The sequence below is a fragment of the Desmodus rotundus genome, chromosome 7, assembly GCF_022682495.2.
Source record: "Desmodus rotundus isolate HL8 chromosome 7, HLdesRot8A.1, whole genome shotgun sequence".
Classification (NCBI taxonomy): domain Eukaryota; kingdom Metazoa; phylum Chordata; class Mammalia; order Chiroptera; family Phyllostomidae; genus Desmodus; species Desmodus rotundus.
In genome coordinates this window covers 136,207,986-136,227,783 of record NC_071393.1, presented here as the reverse complement: position 1 = coordinate 136,227,783, position 19,798 = coordinate 136,207,986, and the positions used below count along the sequence as shown (strand labels likewise).

Below are 19,798 nucleotides of genomic sequence, written 5' to 3'. Positions count from 1 at the left end.
TCCGTTGCCCCCTCCTCTAGGCAGCCTTCCCAGAGCTGCCATCTGCACTGGCCTCCCCCAGGCCCCAGCTGATTGCCCAGGGCGGGTTTGTGTATCAGGACTCCCCTAAAGGGACTGACTGACGCCACGTGAGTCCCGCTAAGTGTCACTGTATGGACCCCTGTCCACAGCCGTGTGAGGGGCCACTTTACAGATGGAGAAACTAAGACTCAGGGAGGTTAAGTCACTTCCTACGGTCACACAGTCGATGTGGCCGAAGTGGAACTGGGATTTAAAACCAGTAAACCTGGCCATGGCTCGCGTAGGCATCGTCCCACAAATGAAAGGTCGCCGGTTCAATTCCTGGTCAGAGCACATGCCTGGGTGGCAGGCCTTATTTCTCTCCCTCTCTGAGTAATAAATAAAGTCTTTAAAAAAAAACAAACCAGTAAATTTGGCTGCAGAGAACTAATGGCAGATTTGAAGGAAAGTGGGAACAGGCAGGAGGAACAGTCAAGGTCACCCTGGAGGAAAAGGAGAAGCTGAGGATGCCCACGAGGTGGCTGCTTGGCCCACATCCCTGGCAGGGATCACGTGACATGAGGACCCTCCTCTCAGAGCAGCCCAGCTTAGCACTGCGCTTGGTGACTTCAAGGCAGCCCCGCCTCTCTCCTGCCCCAGACAACTTCCCCTCTGGAGTCTGTAGAACACAGGGACAGGGCAGAAGGAGGAAGCAACGGCTGCACTCTGACTCCAAGGGGGGCCTCCGGTCCCCAGGCGGCCCTTGCACCTGGCCCACTTCTGCTAGGCCTGCTGAGTGGTGGATGAAAGGCCAGGGACTCCTTTGAGGCTCCCCTCCCTCTCCAGGGCAGGTGTGATTTCTGAAGACCGTAAACTGGCCAGGTGATGTCACCCAGCTTCTCTCCTAGACGCCACCAAACCGGCTTCCATGGGCCCTGGGGAAAGTGGAGGGTCCAGATGGGCGCTAGGCCAGCCAGAAGCACCCCTCCAGTGCCAGCCCCCTTGCTGTCCTGCCCTGGGGGCCACCCTGGCTCCCAAGCAGCCACTGCCTGGTATGAGACCTCACCATGACATTGGGTCTAAAGGCCTCAAAGGCATCCTCCCCTCCCCCCATCATAGCTGCTGACCACCCTCGCTGTCAGTCTGAGCCCAGCCCGGGTTTGGCCTGCCAGAGGTCCCCAGGGTGGCCCAGTCAGATTACTGTTACCACAGGGCCAGCCACTCAAGGACTCATTGAGAGATTGCTGCACCTCTGACCTGGCCCCTGTCACCACCTTCTGATCTTCCCTTTGCTTATTTGTAAAATGGGGACAAAATACCCACCTCAGAAGGCCCAGGCAGGACATCCCCAGGGCCTGACCTTGGTCAGGGCAGCCCCAGGCCTCCGGACCTACCTCTCCAGTGTGGACCTTCCCTCTCCCCAACCCCCAAAGCGGCCAGGTCCCCCGGTGGCCTGAAGGTGGGGGTGGAGGGGCGGCCTTCTGAGAAGCCACAGAGGCTGAAGACAAAGAGGAAGCTCTGAGTGACCACCCCCCCTTGGTGTCTGAAAGTTAAGTCAGCCTCCAGGAGCCAGCAGCTCTGGTTTCTAGAAACAGAAACTTGAGCCCATCAGGCCTTTGGGGGTGGGGAGGGTGGCCACAGATATTTCTAAAATTGGGGGGGGAGGGGCTGCAGTGGGCACAGACTGCAGGAATTCTGGGCTTAAAGGAAGCTGCTGTCCAGCCAGCCTGGACCATTTGCCTGCTTACAATGGTTTGTTTTATGGGCCTAAAAAAAAAAGAATAAAACCCAAAATGCTGACCAGAAACAGGTCAAAGCATGCCAAGGTGTGGGGGGGTGGGTGGAAAGAACCAGGAGTCCCCTATGTGGTCACCACAGGAACAGCCAGGGACAGCCAGCGAGACCCCACACCCTTTGATGTCCACGCAGGGAGGGCAGGGAGGGAAGGGATGCACCATTCTCGTTGCGCTGGGCTCCCAGCCCTGCCAGTCTCCTCCCATCTGGTGTTCTCTTCCCTTGGCTGCTTGCAGGCCCACTGTTCACCGCGCTGCAGGCAGAGCTCACGGTGCAGGCCCTGGGAGGGCTTTGCTGGATACACACATAGATAAGGGTTCTCCTTTCTTGCTTTATTCTCGGAGCTACGCATGATGGATAGGAACCATAGCATCTCTGGTTCACTCTTCTATTTATTTTTTGAATCCCCAACCTTTTGGTGTAAGACACAATGCTCCCCAACCAACTGAGCCACACAAGGGACACTTTCTAAATAGCTGCATAATATTCCACACTGGGGACAGGCCTCCCTGCCCCTGGCCAGTGTCCAGGTGATGGGCACTGAGTCGCATCCACGTTGTTTTGTGTGTTCGTTTTCCCACCATGCGTCTTCCTGTCTCTCTGCGAAGAGAAACGCGGCTGGATCCTTTCTGTAGGCCGAATTCCTAGAAGTGGGATCACAGGGTCACGGAGGGCGGACATTCTAAATTCCAATAGATACTGCCAAATTACTTTCCAAAAAGGATGTCGCAATCCAAAATTTCGTATGCCTGCCTCCCGGCGTTCCGACCCATAGCCAGCACTGGCTGCTATCAACCTCTCAGTTTCGCTAATCTGGGTGTGTTGCGGGGAGTGGAAGGTGGAGTCTTCATTGTTTTCATTTGCGTGATTCTGACTTTCAGTGGTTTTTAAATCTCACACGTAGTTACTGTTTGTTTGTGTTTCCTCGCGGCTTCGCCAGCTAACCAGCGTCTGGGCTGACCGCCTTTGGGGGCGGGGGTCTGGAGACTGAGGCTGCACTCACCAGCGGCCTCTCTGGGCCGCGAACACCGGAGAAGCAGGGCTCGGGGGTCTCTGGCTCGAACGCCCAGAGCTCTCAGGGACTTGCTCAAGGTCAAGGCATCGTGGGTGCCTCGGGGCTGGGCCGCGGCCAGACTGCGCCTCTGGTTGCCTTTCACTCTGCACCAAGGCCGCCCAGGAGATGCCTGCGGGCACCTTGAAGAAGGTCGGCCTCGGGGAACCAGCTGGGGCGGGAGTAGGGGGTGGGGTCAGGAACTGCTGCGGCAGCCCAGGACGCTCTAGCCCGGCCCCTTGCCGCCGCCACCCTGGGGACTGGCGGGAGGAGCGAAGTGGGGTAGCCAGGATGCAGAACAGCCCGAGCCCTTAAGTCCTCAAGTGCCCGGTGGCTCTCCTGCCTCAGTTTCCCGCCCAGAGGCAGGGTCAGGGGGAACTCCAGCATGTCTACGGGTCTGAGGTTCCGACTTCGGGGTCTGGGGACCGGCGACTGGTGGGGTAGGCGGACTGTGCTGGGTCCCGGATAGCGGGTCCTTAGGGTGGGTGGCCAGGGGGGGTTGGTCTGCGGCGACCAGCCGCGGACAAAGGGGCGACACCACCCCGCAGCGCGGGCCAATGGAATGAATGGGCTATAAATAGCGGCCAATGGGCGGCCCGCGTTGCGTCCCTTAAGAGCCTCGGGAGCGCGGAGCAGCCGCTGTTCTCCTGCGCCGCTCCCGGAGCTGTCTGTGGAAGGAACGAGCGCTCCCTGCACCACCATCGCCGGGTGAGTGGGCCCGAGAGCCGGGACGCGGCCGCGCTGGGTGCCAGGGCGGGGGCGCGGCGCACAGAGGGACGTGGGGACCGCGGCATCATGCGCTCTGGGAACGACGGGACCCCCGCCTGGAGCGGGTGCGCCAGCAGGCCGGGGGTCCTGGGCGGTGCAGTTGCCCCCTGCGCGCGCGCGCTCGGCGGACCCAACTGGCCTCGGCGGCGTCCCGAGGGGACTGGGGGCCAGGGCCGCGGGGCCCTGGTGGTCTGCAGGTCCCTGGGAGGCCGGGTGAGCCGAGCCCCGCTGATGCCCGCGTCTCCCACAGCCCGCCGCCGCCATGCCCTTCTCCAACAGCCACAACGCGCTGAAGCTGCGCTTCCCGGCCGAGGACGAGTTCCCCGACCTCAGCAGCCACAACAACCACATGGCCAAGGTGCTGACCCCGGAGCTGTACGCCGAGCTGCGCGCCAAGAGCACGCCGAGTGGCTTCACGCTGGACGACGTCATCCAGACTGGAGTGGACAACCCGGGTACGGCCAGCCCAGCCCCGGGGTCAGGGTGTCCGCGCCTTACCCGCAGGACGTCCGGGGGCTGGGGTTCAGCGCCCTCACGACCGCACCTCGGGCGGGGGTCGCCGCGCCCCCTCCCTGCGCGCAGCCGCCTCAGGCCTGGCAGTGACGTCACTGTCCCCGTCCCGCGCCCCCCCCAGGCCACCCGTATATCATGACTGTGGGCTGCGTAGCGGGCGACGAGGAGTCCTACGAGGTGTTCAAGGATCTCTTTGACCCCATCATCGAGGACCGACATGGCGGCTACAAGCCGAGTGACGAGCACAAGACCGACCTCAATCCCGACAACCTGCAGGTGCGGGGCGGCCCGGGGGCGGGTTGGGCTGGGGGGGTGTCCCGGCGCTCACCTCCACTCGCCCCGTAGGGCGGCGACGACCTGGACCCCAACTACGTGCTGAGCTCGCGGGTGCGCACGGGCCGGAGCATCCGCGGCTTCTGCCTCCCGCCGCACTGCAGCCGCGGGGAGCGCCGCGCCATCGAGAAGCTGGCGGTGGAAGGTAGGGGTCCCCGCCCCGGCCCCCCCTGCCTTGTTTACCCGGCACCCGAACCGCCGCGGCGCTCTTCGCTGCAAACGCGGTCCGGTTTCCCAAGGGACCGAAGCCCAGCCCCACGCCGACAGCGGCCGCGGCCCGGCGAGGTCCCCACCTCGGACCGCCGCCAGGAGCGCGTGGACTGGGCTCCCCTCAGGGCTGGGCGCACGCGGGGAGGCGGCGGGCGCGTGCCGGCGGCGGGCCCCCTGAGCGAGCCTCCCCGCAGCCCTGTCGAGCCTGGAGGGCGACCTGGCCGGCAGGTACTACGCGCTCAAGAGCATGACGGAGGCGGAGCAGCAGCAGCTCATCGACGACCACTTCCTCTTCGACAAGCCCGTGTCGCCCCTGCTGCTGGCCTCGGGCATGGCCCGGGACTGGCCGGACGCCCGCGGCATCTGGTGCGTGCCCTCCCCACCCCTCCCCGGGCCTCCCCCTCCGCTCCGCCCCGCGCTCGCCCACGCCTTGGAGGAAGGGAGGGGCCGCGCTCCTGGGTCCCGTGTGCTGCCGCCCAGGCCTCCTCGCAGGTGACCTTGAGCGCCCAGGTGAGCGGAGGGGCCGGGCTGGTGGAGGCCTCCCCCTCTCTGGATCTCGGAGGTGGGGGACAGATCGTGCTGGCTTCTCGTTTCCACCCCCTCTTGGGACCTGGAGCTTGTTTTCTTTCTCACTCTCTTCCCGGCCCCCACCCCCTCCGCCGGGACTCTTTGTCAGGTGCTGGGTGACGCAGCCGCCTCCCAGTGGGCGTGGGGAGGCTCACAGCCTCCTGCCTGCCCTCACCTCCTACGTGGGCACCTTGTCCCCCCCCCCCCAGTACTCATCCCCCAGGAACATGACTGGCAGGGGCAGGGGCAGCTCAGGGCTTTCTGAACCCTTCCCAAGGCGTCCTGGCCTCCCTGCTGCCCCCCACCCCCGGCACTGCCGGAAGGACACCTTTGGGACTCGCGAGGCTCCTCAGGCCTGGGGACCTCCTGGAGTGGTTTCTGGGACGTGCCCTGAGACCACAGTCCGGGAAGGCGGCTTGACCGCGCCCCTCCCCCAGGCATAATGACAGCAAGACCCTTCTGGTGTGGATCAACGAGGAGGACCACCTGCGGGTCATCTCCATGCAGAAGGGGGGCGACATGAAGGAGGTGTTCACCCGGTTCTGCAGTGGCCTCACCCAGGTCGGGCTGGGCCGCCCCCACTGGAGCTGGCATGACTCGGGCTTCGGTGTCAGGGAGAGGGCAGGGCCAGGCCCCCTGAGTTCAGGCTCTGCTGGGAGCGAGGGAGCGGGGGAGAGGGGCTCCGGGGCCCAGTGGGTCCCTTGGGGGAGGGGAGTCCCCTCCACAGGCCTCACCTGTCACGCCATCTTCTCCACCTCCAGATTGAAACACTCTTCAAGTCTAAGAACTACGAGTTCATGTGGAACCCTCACCTGGGCTACATCCTCACCTGCCCGTCCAACCTGGGCACAGGGCTGCGGGCAGGTGTGCACATCAAGCTGCCCCACCTGGGCAAGCACGAGAAGTTCCCGGAAGTGCTCAAGAGGCTGCGGCTCCAGAAGCGAGGCACAGGTGCGTGAGGCAGGGTCTGCCAGCAGTTCTCTCCCCCCTGGGGCAGCACCTGCCCCAGCCCTGCCTACTTGGTTGTCTCCCCAGGTGGCGTGGACACCGCTGCTGTGGGCGGGGTCTTTGACATCTCCAATGCTGACCGCCTGGGCTTCTCGGAGGTGGAGCTCGTGCAGATGGTGGTGGATGGCGTGAAGCTGCTCATCGAGATGGAGCAGCGGCTGGAGCAGGGCCAGGCCATTGATGACCTTGTGCCTGCCCAGAAGTGAAGGCCCGGCCCACACCTGTCACGGCCACCAGCCCTGCTGCTTCCTAACTTATTGCCCGGGCAGTGCCCACCATGCACCCCAATGCTCACCGCGTGGCGGCTGAGCCCTTAGCCTCGCTGTAGAGACTTCTGTCACCCTTGGTAGAGTTTATTTTTGTGATGGCTGAGATGTTGCTGATGCTGAAATAAACTAGGGTTTTGGTCTGCCCAGTCTGCTTTTTCTGCTTCGTTGTCTGTAAGACGCAACAGTGACCAGCAGGTGGTCACCCTGCTGTGCCCATCCAGGGCCAGGCCGTCCTGCCGACTTGGCTTCCCTGCAGGCCTGGGGTGGGGGAGCAAAGAGAGGGAGGAGCTCCAGGGTGGCAGAGCCCCAACCTGAGCATCTAAGAGCATTTGGGCCTGGGAGGTGGAGCTTGGCACCTTGCTCAGCCCCATCCTGCAGAGTGGGGGCAGTGTGGATGCTGTGAGGGGGACAGGAGCCATAAATCTCCCCAAAAATACTCCACCCCAGGGACAGGAGCCATAAATCTCCCCATAAATACTCCACCCCACCACCCTGGTCTCCTCCCCAACACTTACTCTGCTAGATTCTCTCTCCCCTCAGGCTGAACTGGCCCCTCTGTGGTCCCAGGCCCAGCCCTCCAGTTCCTTCCAGGAAGCCCAGGGGCCCTTAAATCTCTCTCCTCCTTGGAGCACCCCCCCTTTTACTGTTTTTTAAAATAAATTTTATTATTGATTTTAAACAGAAAGGAAGGGAGAAACATCAATTTCTTGTTCCACTTATTCATGCATTCACTGGTTGGTGCTTATATGTGCCCTGACCAGGAATCGAACCTGCAATCTTCGTGTATCAGGGAGATGCTCCAACCAACTGAGCCACCCATCCAGGGTGGAAACTCCTCTTTAGGAGCTTCAGGTGCCCCAGCCCCTTGGCCTTCCACAGTGGGTTCCACCACAGGGTCCACAGGGTGCCTGGCCAGGAGGAGGACAGGCTGTCCAGCCATGCCCCAACCACCACAGTCCCTGACTGGTCTCCTACTCCGGGGGCCCAGCACAGTGGGCATCCTGGGCCAGGGCTTGGGGAGCAGAGGTGGGTCTGGTGAGTCCACCAGGGCCAGGCTGCTCCTCCAACCCTTCAGCCCCAACGACAGTCTGTGCTGCCACCTGCTGGCCAGGGCTGCCTCTGTCCTGCTACACCCCCACCAGGGTCTGGAGCTCCCCAACTCCTTAAGCTTGGTCTGGGCAGCCTCATCCTCCCAAGGTTACACCCTGTCTTGTGCTGGGAAGTCTTGCCCACTGAAGATGGTGGGTGCTCATTACCTGGAGTCAGGGGCAACTTGTCAACCCAGGCCCTGGGGCTCAGGACAAGCACGGGGTGTGGGGGGGTGGGGTGGACAGGAATGGAGCCGGAGCTGAAAGTGTGTCCTGGCATCTGCCTGGGGGCTGGGCTTCGTCTGAGGGCCCATGAGGGTGGTGTCCAGGAGCCTTTGTGAGTCAACGCCTGGCGAGGCTGGCCCCCTGGAGCACAAGGCTGGCAGGGAGGGGTGCTCTGCACCCACGAAGGGCCAGGCCAGGGGCACGAGTCAGGCAGGGCTCCCATTCCTCAGCTTCAGCGTCCCCGGCCCATGGGGGCTGGAGGGCAGTGCATGCAGGAGGCAGCGGAAGCCATGGGATGCCCTCCCTGGCCAGTCTTACTATGTCACTGCCAGTGTGGCTCTGCTGCACAGTGACAGCGTGTTGGCCAGGAGGTTCCTGGCCCATCTGCCTCTGCTCCTCCGCGAGGAGATGGGCAACCGGCACCTGGCGGCCTGCTCAGGCCAGCACATACCGTTTCACTGCCTGCACTGCCAGACTGGGTACTCCCCTCAGCACGCCCCTCAGGAAGGCCCAGGGTGGCAGGGCCTAGGCTCAGCATTTCCCAGGCAGAGAAGCCACTCAAGCCACCTCCCTGCGGCTGGAAAGGCGGAGCCCTGTCCTCTCCAGCTGGGCCCTCAGGAACCTGGACAAGCAGGCTCACTGCTGCAGGAGCCGCCTCGGGCTCCGCCACGCCTGGCTGGACCCCGGGGCTGCACTCCTGGGCCTCCGCCCTCTGCTGCACCCAGTCTCTGCTTTTGGCCCTGCTGGGGGAAGCGCACTCTCTCGGGCAGCCTTACCTCTCCGGGGCGAGGCCTGCTCTCAGCAGTCTGCACATGGACCTTCAGCCAGGGCCCCAGAACCTTCCCTTTCCTCTGGACTCCAGGGACCTTTAAACAGGGGGAAGTTTTATTTTCCTTGAGATCACGGTCGAACATGGGAGCCTAAGGAACACCACACACACTACTGAGGGAACACACTCGGCTCATTCACTGTCTTGGGTGGAAGACACTGGCCAGCCACACTGGCGGCATTCAGACCAGGCACGGCCGCTGCGGCTGGGAAAGGAGCTGCTGCCTGGTCCCACAGCTGCAGCCCCAAGGCCATCTGGACAGGACGACGCTGTGGGGGCCTCCGCCAGCCTCCAGCTTCTAGACGCTAGCAGTGTGGGGACCAAGACTGCCCCCTGCCAACACTCACTGCCCTACAGAAACAGTTAAGAGATACAATTACTTAGAACAGGGAAGCACGGGTTGGGACTGCCAACAACAGAGAGGGTCGGTCACAAACCCAGGACACCTCCCTCGATGCGGTGCAGGCACCCACAGCAGTGTGCAAAGCTCAGCGAGAGAGCTGCCCACGTGCTTCGGGAAGCTGACTCGGAAATCGGTTATAAAACAGCCTGTCCTCAGATCCCACACAGAACATGTATGGAAAAACCCAAGCACAGCAGTGAGCTGTAGGTGGTGAGCTGACAGGTGACTTCCTTCTTTAAACTCTACTTCCAAACTCCCCACAGTGAACATGTATTAGTTACATAAGCCAAACCAAATTCTTTTTAAGTGTTTTTTTTACAAAGTGCTCCCATGTCACAGTTCGTGGGAGACCACTGGGACAGGACTTTGCTGTCACCGCCCCTCATTCGCTCTGCTTGAATGACCACCCCCATGGTGGAAACTGAGGCTCAGAGAGGGGAAAGGGCAGGGACACCGCCTGGCTCCTCACGCTGGGCTCTCCTCGCCGCTCCGTCACGCCCCACAGCATCCCAGCCCTGAATGTGCAGAGCTGCTGCTCTGGGCGGGAGCTGAAGAGGCGGCGGCTGCCTGCCGGTTCCTTACTCTGCATTTCTATTTGGAGCACCCAGCTGACACCAAAACCTCCTACGGCACCCTGGGGGCTGCACCCTGGCCTCACCAGATTCTGAGTTAATCTCCTTCCCCACAGGTAACAAAGGGAAACAATCTTTTGACAAGAAGTTCCATTTCTGGCTGAGGTTTTCAGGAGCAGGGCACAGCATTTCAGCTGGGAGAGGTGAGGCCCCATACAGGAGAACTGTCTGCTGAGGCCCTGGGTCCCACCGTCTGCTGGGCAGGGCCTGGAGGACGTGTGCAGTGTGAGGACTCTCCCTGTCGCGCCCCACGACCCTCTCTGTAGGTGCAGTTGTGCTTGGTTTCAGAGGTCCTGGTTTCCACACCCTTCTCAAAGACAGGGCTTGTCAGAGTTGAAGGCCTGACTTCAATAAATAACTAAAGACCCAGAAAAGCTGCAAATACCCTCTCCAGCTCCTCCCATTTCTGATGAATCTGTACAGCCAGCCACTGTCCGCCCAGCAGTCACCTACCCACCCCTCTGCTTTCCCAACAAAACCTGCTCCTGAGCCTCCTCCCGGCCTGCAGCTGCCCAGCGGGAGCAGCAGGTTTCCAAGGCCATCACCACGGGACAAAACATTCCCGCAGCTGTCTTGGGATGAGAGGACAAGGGCCCCCAGCCTAGCGGGAGAGCCTCTCTGGGCGTGCAACCTGACACACATGAGCAATGGCCGCACATGAGCAACGGCCAGCACTCCTGACTCGGGGACAGGGATTGGGGCTGGGACCCTGCTCAGGGTCCTGCAGGGCTTGGATGTGCAACTGTCCAGGAATTTAGTCAGACCCAATACCAATGGCTGCAGAAACAGCCTGGCATCGGGCACCCGCCATGTCCACAGGCGCTCAGGGTGGCACATGCCGGGCTGGTGCCTGATGGAGGCGGCGGCACCACCTCCAGGCCTTTGCAGTTTTGGTCTAACCTGGGGCTCCTTCCTGCGTGTCTCTCTCTGCTGTCCGCACTCTGCCCTGCCCACCCAAAGCCCAGGGCCCACCTCTGTTCCCCACCTGCTCCAGCCCTCCTTCTGGGGAGGGCCTCCTCCTCTCCCATCATGTCACGCTGCCCAGTTACGTCACTACGTCAGGACTTTTGTCTCTGAGAGTGCAGACTGGGGCTCAAGCTCTGGGTCTTCCCGCACTCATTCGGTCCCAGCCCAACGGGTCTGCTTCCATTACTGGTACAGGTGGTCTGTGTTAACATGTATATATGCTCAGGTTATTCCAGAAATACACAAACTGCTCAGCACTTCAAATGTTTCTCAGTTTCAGGAAGAACTAATAAAGGTTTTACATAATCGCTCATACTTAAAGTTGCTGACACCGTGAGGGCCACCTGCACTGCTGCACAAACGTCATGGCTGCAGCGCCTGTCTCAGCAGGGGTGCCTCCTCCTCCTCATTCTTCCTAGAGACCAGCCTCAAGGACACGGGATGACACGACTTTCTTCTCCAGTCCAGTTCCAGTGTCTCGGTCCCACTTATTAATGATGTGACAGGGGGCCACGCGGTCCAGCAATGAGCCTGCACACTGACACACCAGGACAGGGCGTGCAGCAGGCCTTCCTGGGGGGCAGGGCTCCCACCATGACCACAGGCTGAGTGCTCCAGGATAAGCCCATCAGGACTCTGCAGAACTCAGAGCACGTGGAGAGGGGACCCAGGGACGAGGGACGGCAGCAGAGAAGGGCCAGCCAAGCTGGGGCTGAGAGTGAGAACCCCCAGGACCGGGAGCAGTAGGTACAGCTGAGCGGGGTGCTGAAGTGTGAGAAGCTGGCCAAGGTTCCAAGCAGAGGAAGCTGCCCCAACAGCACCGAGTGCACAGTGTGCTCAGGCCTGGCACAGTCCCTGTGCCTTACGAAACGAACATGACGCATGTGCTACTTCCCAGCTTGCTTCCATGCAAATCATGCCTGCTTTGACAAGGGACCACATCTCCGCCACCTGCTGGCATTCCCTCCGGGAGGCAGAGGCAAGTTGTTGCAAAGCTCAGTCTGGAGGAAGCCAGCATGCCAGGTGCCCCTTGCCAAAATGCTTCCTCTCTGGTCCCCAGGGACCTGGCTCTCCACCTAGGGCAGTGGGGTCTGTTTTGGTCTGGGGGCAGCAGGAGTCTGGCCTGAAGCCTCCTGGGTCACTCCCGAAGGATGTGTTGGGCCCAAGTCCTCTTAACAGAACAGAGGTGTGTTGTCTGAGACACTTTATTGTGACGACATGACAGAGCCTGCCCTGGACTGCACCAGCTTGTCTGGCCCCATCACTGCCCTGCAGGTCTGCACGCGCTGCTCCTTCCTCCCCTGAGCAGATGTGGGGTGCTTCACGCTGTACGTGTCACCTGTACCCGCCCGATCCACCCAGACCTGCTCCCTACTCAGCCTTGAGTCCTGGCATTCCTTCACCCAACATGGGCCGCACCAGGTCCAAGACTGTATCTGCATTGCTGCCCTGTGAGAACGAGCTTCTAGAAGACAGGGCTTTACCTGGTTTATTTTTGGATTCCCACAGCTCTGCAAAGGGCCCTCTGGGGCAGCTGCTGCTCCACCCTAGCCTGCCCCAAGTATGTATGTGGGTGAATGAATGGAGGAACAATGATGACAGTGTTCAGGTCTCTTCCTGAAACACCTGAGAAGAACTGGGCGGTTTGACTTGGAGAAGCAACCCTCAGGGACTGAACACAGTGTTTATCTTCAAACACCTGAGTCTCAACTGGAGAGCAGAAGACACCACCAGGGTGGGACAGCCAGCACTCCTGCTACCAAACCCCCCCTGCTGGAGGGACGAGTTCTAGAGGCTTAAAATAACACAGAGAGGTAAGTTAAATGGGCTGCAGGAACAGCATGAGCAGAAAATACGAAAGGCACAGGCTGCATGAAGAGCCCAAGTCTGATCCCTCTTTTCTCAGTGACGCCCCACGTGGGCCTCTATTTATCACCCCACGGGGTGAGAAGGTATTTCACCATAGCCAGAAGCCACAGCAATGAGTACCTGGGGATCTGGAAAAAGACAAAAACCTCAGAGCTTGTGACCGATTGGCCCCATCACACCAACAGCAGCAAGAACGCAAATGGATCAGAGCAGTCACGAAACCACAGCCGATGGCAACCGAAGGGCACAACGTGGCCCCTATTTCCCGGTCTTCACCCTCAGAGGCCCAGACCCAAGATCTTAGAGGGCCATGGTCTAGTCACCACCCCCAGGTGACCCAAGGACCAGCTTCCCTACATCCTTGAACCAGGATTCCTGCTCAGCAGATCTCCCTGAGGGACTGGCGCCTGCGACATGGTGCGCCGAGGCAAGGGCCACTGTTAACACCATGACCCTCACCCTGCCGCTAAGCCCCAGGTTGAAATCCAAACACACTGACTGTGTGACTCCATGGTGAGGGACACAGATGAAGGCACTAAGTCAAATGTTTTAACTCCATTTCTTGTCGGATGGCAAATGTCACCTGAGCCAGGGCCCACTCCTGTCTCTCCGTCCACAGCACCTGCCTGAGCTGAATGACACAGGGTGGCATGCTGTGCAGGCTGCTAGGGGAAGAGGTGTGCTCGGACCCCCAGAACTCCACTCTGCGGGTTCCTTGCTGGTCCCCAAGCCCCAGCTGTGACGCAGGACGGGTGCAAGGGTTGCTGGAGCCTAGCAGGACCTCAGAATAGTTCTGACAGAAGCCACTAAAGCTGCTTGGTGCTTCTGAGGTATCCCTTGCCTGTGCTTTATTATTGTTTGAATACTTACTTTGTACAATGTACCAGGTACTATCCTAGGTACCTGGGATACAGGGGGGAAAAAAAAAGGATGAAGATCTTTGCCTCATGGGGCTGATGTTCTTGTAAAGGTAGGAAGGTAGACATAAGATAAGTTTGTAAAGGGTGCTGGCTGCTAGTGCCATAGGAGAGACAGGACTGTTGAAGACGTGAGGCCAGAGCGGGCCTCTCTCGGGAGGAGACATGTGCCAAGCCTGCAGGGACGGAGGACACAGTCCGACCTCTCTGGGCCCTGCCTGTGCTCTTAAACCTGCTCACCGCTCTTCCTGTCCCCTGAGGGATGCTGAAAGGCATGGGGTCAAGGAAGGTGGTGGCACAGGCTGTCAACTTTTTTAACAGCAGGCTCTGTTGGCGACCAGTACCCCAGGCTTGCGGAACTGGGGGGTTTCCTTCTCTGCCTTGGCTGGGAGGGCAGAGGCCCAGAGTCTGAACCCTCTGCCCTAGGACTCAGTGCCTCCACCAGGTGGGAGCGAGTGGTGGGGCCTGGAGGGGGACAACCTGTGATCTTGCACCTGCGTGAGTAGCTGTTCTCACCAACATCTGCCAGGTGCCCTGCCCTGCACCTGCTGTCTGCTGGACTCTGCCAGCAGCCCAGAGGGAGATGTTACTACCATGCTGACTTTCTATGGGAAACCCGATGTCACAAAACTGAAGCCTGGAAACTAGGCTGCCTGGGTCAAGGGCGTATACCTCAACCACGAGGCCAAACTGCCCGAGGCACCATTAGATAGGGCTCTGCCCTCTGGGTGGACTGAGTCCTAAGAGGTCCTGCTTCGGAAGGAAACCCAGCCTGTGCCCGCCTGTGCCCATTCGTGGCCACGCAGACCCTGCTACAGGGACCCATGGGGCAGGCCCAGCAGCTCTGCTTCTCCGGGGCACACTGCCTGGCACAGACCATCCACTCTGATCTCAGCTCTCCTCCCCAGCACACTGGCTTTCCCTCCTTGAGTCTGGCCCAAACATGAAGAAAGGCCTCAGCCCCACCCACCCCACTCTCCCTGTCCCCACACTTCCCCATCTATTCTCTCCCCCTGCTTCTTCTCATCCTGTCATCTCCTTTCCCTGGGGACACACACAAGACAGGTCCAAGGCCCTGCCTGAGCTCTTTCTGACCTGAGGACCACAATGCTGCCGAGACACTCGTCACCCTGAATCCCACCTGAACCCAGCTGCTACACTGCCACCATCTCTGAGGAAGTGTCACCTCTGCCTGGTTTCTGGTGCCTCAGAGTGGCAAACCAGAGACCCACTGACAACACCCCTGCAATCAGTCCTCCTCCCTGAACAAGGACGCCTGGGTCCCACTCTCAGAGAGTCACACCTGGACTGACCTGTACATTGTCAGGACACCGGAAAGACACATTATTTACGTCACACAACTCCCTTCAAGAGCAACCACTTATGCTCGTTAATTGATCCCATGGTAAATTACCAATTAAAAAAACCCCAAAACCCCAAATCAGTAACCACCAATAACCCCCCGCCCCCCAAACACAGTTCTAAGCATCGATCCAGGCCCATTCTGACTCCTGGCTGCCCAAGTTCATCCCAACACTCATGTGATCTACGCTGGCCCGGGGGACAGCCCACAGATGGCCACTAGGCCCCTGTGCTTCCGGCGCTCAGCAGCCACTCCTTTGGAGGCCACAGTCACTGCACATCACTCACTGAGCAGGAACTGCCCGGACAGGGTGTTTTCAGGAGCGGTTTCCACAGCAACAGCACCTTGCTCCTAATGCACACATAAGGAGGTTTTCTTTTGAAGAGCCAGGCTTCTGGAGAGAGCTCCGCTGTGCCGCAACCACAGCCGCACTTCCTTCCCCAAGTCAGCCACGTTCCTGCAGCTCTCTGCGTGGGTCTGCAGGTGCAGAGATGGGGGACGGCCCGTGAGCCTGCATGCCATTCAGGAATGGTGCCTTGGTTCCTCATGTGCTGATCCCAACCAGAGGCAAGCTGGCACGGCTGGAAAACGAACCTCATTTCTGGAGCAGGACAGCACTCTGCTGGTCGGGTCCGTGACACCAGCAGCAGTGGCCCGCCAGGTCCCTCTCACCTCACCTCACCTCGATTCCAGGGAAGAGAATGAGGGAAAATGGGGCCTTGTCTTTGCTGCTTAAATGGTTTTTGAACACTCTAGAATATTCCTTTTCAAAATTCATTGTATGCAGAGAAGGTAGCCTCCAAAGGGAGGGGCCCCTTAGGAATGGGTGAGAGTTCATGTTTTATCCTCAGTACAAGAAACACCGTGCTGCCTCTAAAGTCAAATCATCGTCTGTCAGTAACACAGCCCTTGACTGTGACCACCTCCCACGACTCCTGTGGGTGGACACCGTCTCTCACTGGATCAGGGCCGTATCAGAATGCAGACAGACGATGACAGAGAAGCAACAAAAACCACACCAACTTTTCTTTTGCATGGTGGCCACTTCATCAGGGCATGAGGTGAACTAGTTTCTCTTAAAGGAGTTTCACTCACAGTGTTCAATTTGTCCTTGAGGATATAAGTGAGGAAAACAATTTTAAATGTGTCCCAGGTGTACAGACAGGAAGAACAGGCTGCAGCCACACCTGCGCTGGGCAGAGCTTGGCGACATCTCACCAGCTTCTGCAGGGCGACCAGCACAGGAGCCCAGGCACAAAGAGCTCAGTCAGAGAAGCCTGCTGGGAGGGACAGGTCTGGACAAGGAAGTGAAGCGCCTCCAGGGAAAAAGAAGGGGAGGGGACCGATTTATTTTGTAATGGAGAAGGTTCGAAATGTTCTGGTAAGGTGAAAATGACGTGCTCCACACTTGGTCAAAGGGCACTCCCGCGCACCTCTCTGGTGGCCCCAGGCCTAGGATCCTCTCCTCTTCTCCAGAGGACTTCTTTCCCAGCTTTCAACAGGAACCAGCCAGACTGTGGGCCTCCAGGGTCTCTCCAGTCTCCAGCTGGTGTCACAACCTGCCTAACCCTCTCCGCAGCAATCTGCCCTGCACCCACCCCACCTCACATTCTTTCTGCTGCTCATGCCAGAAAATCGAACAGTTGCCTTTGGCTTTTTCTCACTCACCAATATCTACCCCAGAGCAAATGCATTTGACTCTTATTTCAACATACCCAGAACCCACCCACTGTCTCACCAGGCCAGCATCTCCCAATCACTGCCGAGAGGCTCCAAACTTTGAGCTCTCCTTGCTCCCCTACGAGGAAACTGTAACACAGCTGCTAGCGTGATCCTGTGCTGGAAACCCCCACCAGCCCCATGTCACGAGACGCGGGTACATCTGCAGTGAATAGCTCACAAGGCCAGGGTGGTGTCTGATGGCACTGCCCACTGCTCTGTTCCAGCAGGCCAGTGTGCTGTGGCTGCAAAACCTCTGCGGGGGGCTTCCCTTGAAGGCCAGTCTCTGCTCAAGCAACGCACCCCACCCAGCACTCGATTGACACAGCACCTGTGTGAACCCTGGGCCCTCTGGAATGCCTTGCCCTGCACTGCGATTCTTTCCATGGCCTTTACCACTTTGTTCCATAGCAGGGACTTTACTTACAACTGCTGGTTGACTGCCATCCCATTAGAAGATAAGCTCTAAGAGATCAGGGATCTCTGTTTTGTCCCAAATCACAAATGCGTCTGCCCTGAGGTGGCAAGAAGTGTTTGTGATTGAGTGCCTGTGAAGAATGTCCTACTGTGTGACCAAGAAGAAACCCAGACCAATTAATGTGACAATTCTCCAGTGAGCATAAAGCATCAAACTGACTGATGAGTTCATCACTCCTCAGATAACCAGAGGGGTGCTGGAAAAAAGCTGTTGGCTTAATTCATATAACGATTCACAAAAAACGAGAAGAAAATTACATACTTCACAGAGAAGAAATCCAGAACCATTCAGACCTGTGCTCTGCACACGGATGCGCGGAGTCTCTTGAGGCTGCCAACCCCTACTGACACCCTCCTCCTCAGGTTGCCAGGAGGCCGTCTTCTCCCTTTATGGCCTTTGGGGGAAAAAGATGCTCATAATCTCAAGATGTCAGGGTCCCCGCTAAGGATACAGTGGCTCCAGGCCTCATACACTTTCCCATTGCTTCTGTTCAACTTGCAGGTGAAGGCAAAAACAGGTGCGTTTAGTCACTACCTTAATCTGAGTCTAAAATACAGTACTAGGAGACAATGCGAGGTTTTACTGAGAAAAAGTGAATTTTTAATTATCTTGTGAATCTACTTATAAAAACACAAGCAATGTTCACAACTATAAATTTAAACCTTTCGCACTAAAAAAAACACGAAACAAACACAAAACCACAGGCATGAACTGTAAACCTGTATTCATTATCAACTAGTCTTAAGGTTAATTCTTAGTAGTAGTTCAGTATTTTCCTCCTTGGCAATTTTAACGTTTTAGCACCAAATGATCTCTCACAGAGGTCCTGCGAACAACTCCAGCTGCTAGGGCAGGGAGAGGCTTCCGTATGCACTACCCCCCATGGCCCATGTGCGCCCACAGAGGCACATGGAGGTGGGGGTCACCCGCTGACCATCAGGGCACTGGAAATAAGACAGAGGGCACACGTGTCACATAGCTTTAATGTAGTGCATTTGTAGGAAAAGGCCAGCTCGCGCTCCCAGGCGTGCTCTCGTCCTCATGTTTAATATCATGATTTAGAAGATGCAGACGTTATTGCCTAAATATTATTCTATACATTTCCATCAGTGTTCAAGAAAACTGCAGACGGCTACTTTAATTTACACCATAATTACTGGGTTACAGCTTTAGCTCGTTGGCAATTTTGGAAGCAATATTTTTGAAAGCTATGGATGTCCCAGATATCCGCTTGAACCGGACCCCGTTCAGAGACAGTCTTGGCAGCTTGCACACCTCCATCTCCCACTGCACGAGGTTCTCGGCGTGCCCGTCCCCGTGGACACAGAAGAGTAGGAAGCGCTCTCTCTGCTCATAGTCGCAGTTGTTGGCGTCCAGGACCTTGCGGATTTCCCGCATCATGTCATTGGGGTCCATAGAACTAGTGGTTTTCATGCTCCAGGTAAAGCGCAGGGAACGAGGTTTTGCTTCTTTGTTTTCATCCTTTTGCTCAGCAGATACGTTGCGACTGAAACGCACAGTGGCAGGTTTATTTTTATTTGCACAGGAAAGCCAGCCCTTTCTACTCTAGCTAGAGCAAGATCGACTCTTATACAGTGTGAGAATCGATGCCCACATTTTTCCGGCACAGGCTCCCATGCGGTTATCTGTTCCTTTTCTAAGAAGTAGTCATCTATTTGCTTCCCCCAAAATCATAAGCCACAAGATGCAGAAAATCTACCTGGCTATAAAATTTCTACCAGTCATGGGAGAGACTAAACTAAAATTAGAGACTTTTAGAGACTAACTAAAATTAAAAATAATAATAATTTGTTTCCCTGGCTGGTGTGGCTCAGTGGACTGAGTGCTGGCCTATGAACCGAAGGGTTGCCAGTTCCACTCCCAGTCAGGGCACGTGCCTGGGTTGTGGGCCAGGTTCCCAGCAAGAGGGCATGCGAGAGGCAACCAACTGATGTATTTCTCACACACCAGTGTTTCTCTCCCTTTCTCCCCCCCTTGCCCTCTCCCTAAAAATATATAAAATATATGAAAAAAATTTTTGTTAAATCAGGCAAAGCGGAGAATGGGTGTCAGGGGAGAGTGCACCCGCTCAGCCCAGCTCACCTACCATGATGTTCCTTTTTTACTCATCACATCCTTCACCGTTAACTGTCATTCTGGATAAACGGTGATTCAGCATGGTTCAAACTACTTGCCCTGCAAACGGGCCCAGAGGCTGAGTGCACAATCGGGGAGAGAGGGGTGGCCACTCTCTCAATCCCTTCTACCCATACCTCAGTATTTTTCCTTCTATTTTGTTAATTTAAACATCTAGTTTCAGTTTAAAAGAATTCTTAGATGACACTGTCATCTAAGATGACCACTGAAACAGAAAATTGAAATGTTAAGGCATATTTGCTACTGAGCACCAAAGCGACCCATCTGAATGCAAACTATGGATTCACAAAGTACAAACTGTGGCCCCCACACCCACAAGGTGTTGTCACAGGGAGACCCAGGCATGGTGTCTCAGGAGTCCTGAGAACAGGCCTCTGCTACCTCACTGTCTGAAGCATTTGATCGTTACTGACACAAACTGTTACGTATATTCCCCTGCGTGTCTACGTGGAGGCCTCAATTAGGACAATGAATACCTAACACTCTTGTGCGTGAAAAACACCCAGCATAGGATATTTAATACACTTAATCTTCTGGCAAATTCATCAGAGCTGAGGGTGGGCCACAGGTTTTACTGTGCATACAGCTCTCCCTGTTGCCAACCTGCCAGTAGAACATTCCATTGGATTCACATCCACC

At 57.6% G+C, this 19,798-nt stretch overlaps 2 protein-coding genes and 1 long non-coding RNA gene across 8 annotated transcripts in view; 1 reads left to right on the top strand and 2 right to left on the bottom strand.

Moving 5' to 3' along the window:
* Positions 1-2,170: 2,170 nt before the first annotated feature.
* LOC139441053 (uncharacterized) lies at positions 2,171-6,071 on the bottom strand. Of its 2 annotated transcripts, none has more exons than XR_011651459.1 (2): positions 5,971-6,071; positions 2,171-2,438 (listed from the first exon to the last, which is right to left on the bottom strand). It is a non-coding gene; the product is annotated as an uncharacterized lncRNA (long non-coding RNA). The 2 variants fall into 2 exon arrangements; XR_011651458.1 differs by lacking the exon at positions 5,971-6,071 and adding an exon at positions 4,753-4,889.
* CKB (creatine kinase B) lies at positions 3,410-6,659 on the top strand. Its single transcript, XM_053927606.1, has 8 exons — positions 3,410-3,553; positions 3,864-4,068; positions 4,248-4,402; positions 4,472-4,604; positions 4,864-5,035; positions 5,674-5,797; positions 5,998-6,187; positions 6,272-6,659. Exons 2-8 carry the CDS (start codon positions 3,876-3,878, stop codon positions 6,448-6,450), a joined length of 1,146 nt encoding a protein of 381 aa, XP_053783581.1. The 5' UTR covers positions 3,410-3,553; positions 3,864-3,875; the 3' UTR covers positions 6,451-6,659.
* Positions 6,660-17,579: 10,920 nt separating this feature from the next.
* MARK3 (microtubule affinity regulating kinase 3) overlaps positions 17,580-19,798 on the bottom strand; it is a 92,538-nt gene continuing 90,319 nt past the window's right edge. For all 5 annotated transcript variants that reach the window (XM_053927503.2, XM_053927498.2, XM_053927499.2 and 2 more), the window contains one exon: positions 17,580-18,509. In XM_053927503.2, the coding sequence (XP_053783478.1) occupies positions 18,164-18,509 (346 nt within the window). In that variant the 3' untranslated portion in view covers positions 17,580-18,163. The remainder of the gene's footprint in view (positions 18,510-19,798) is intronic.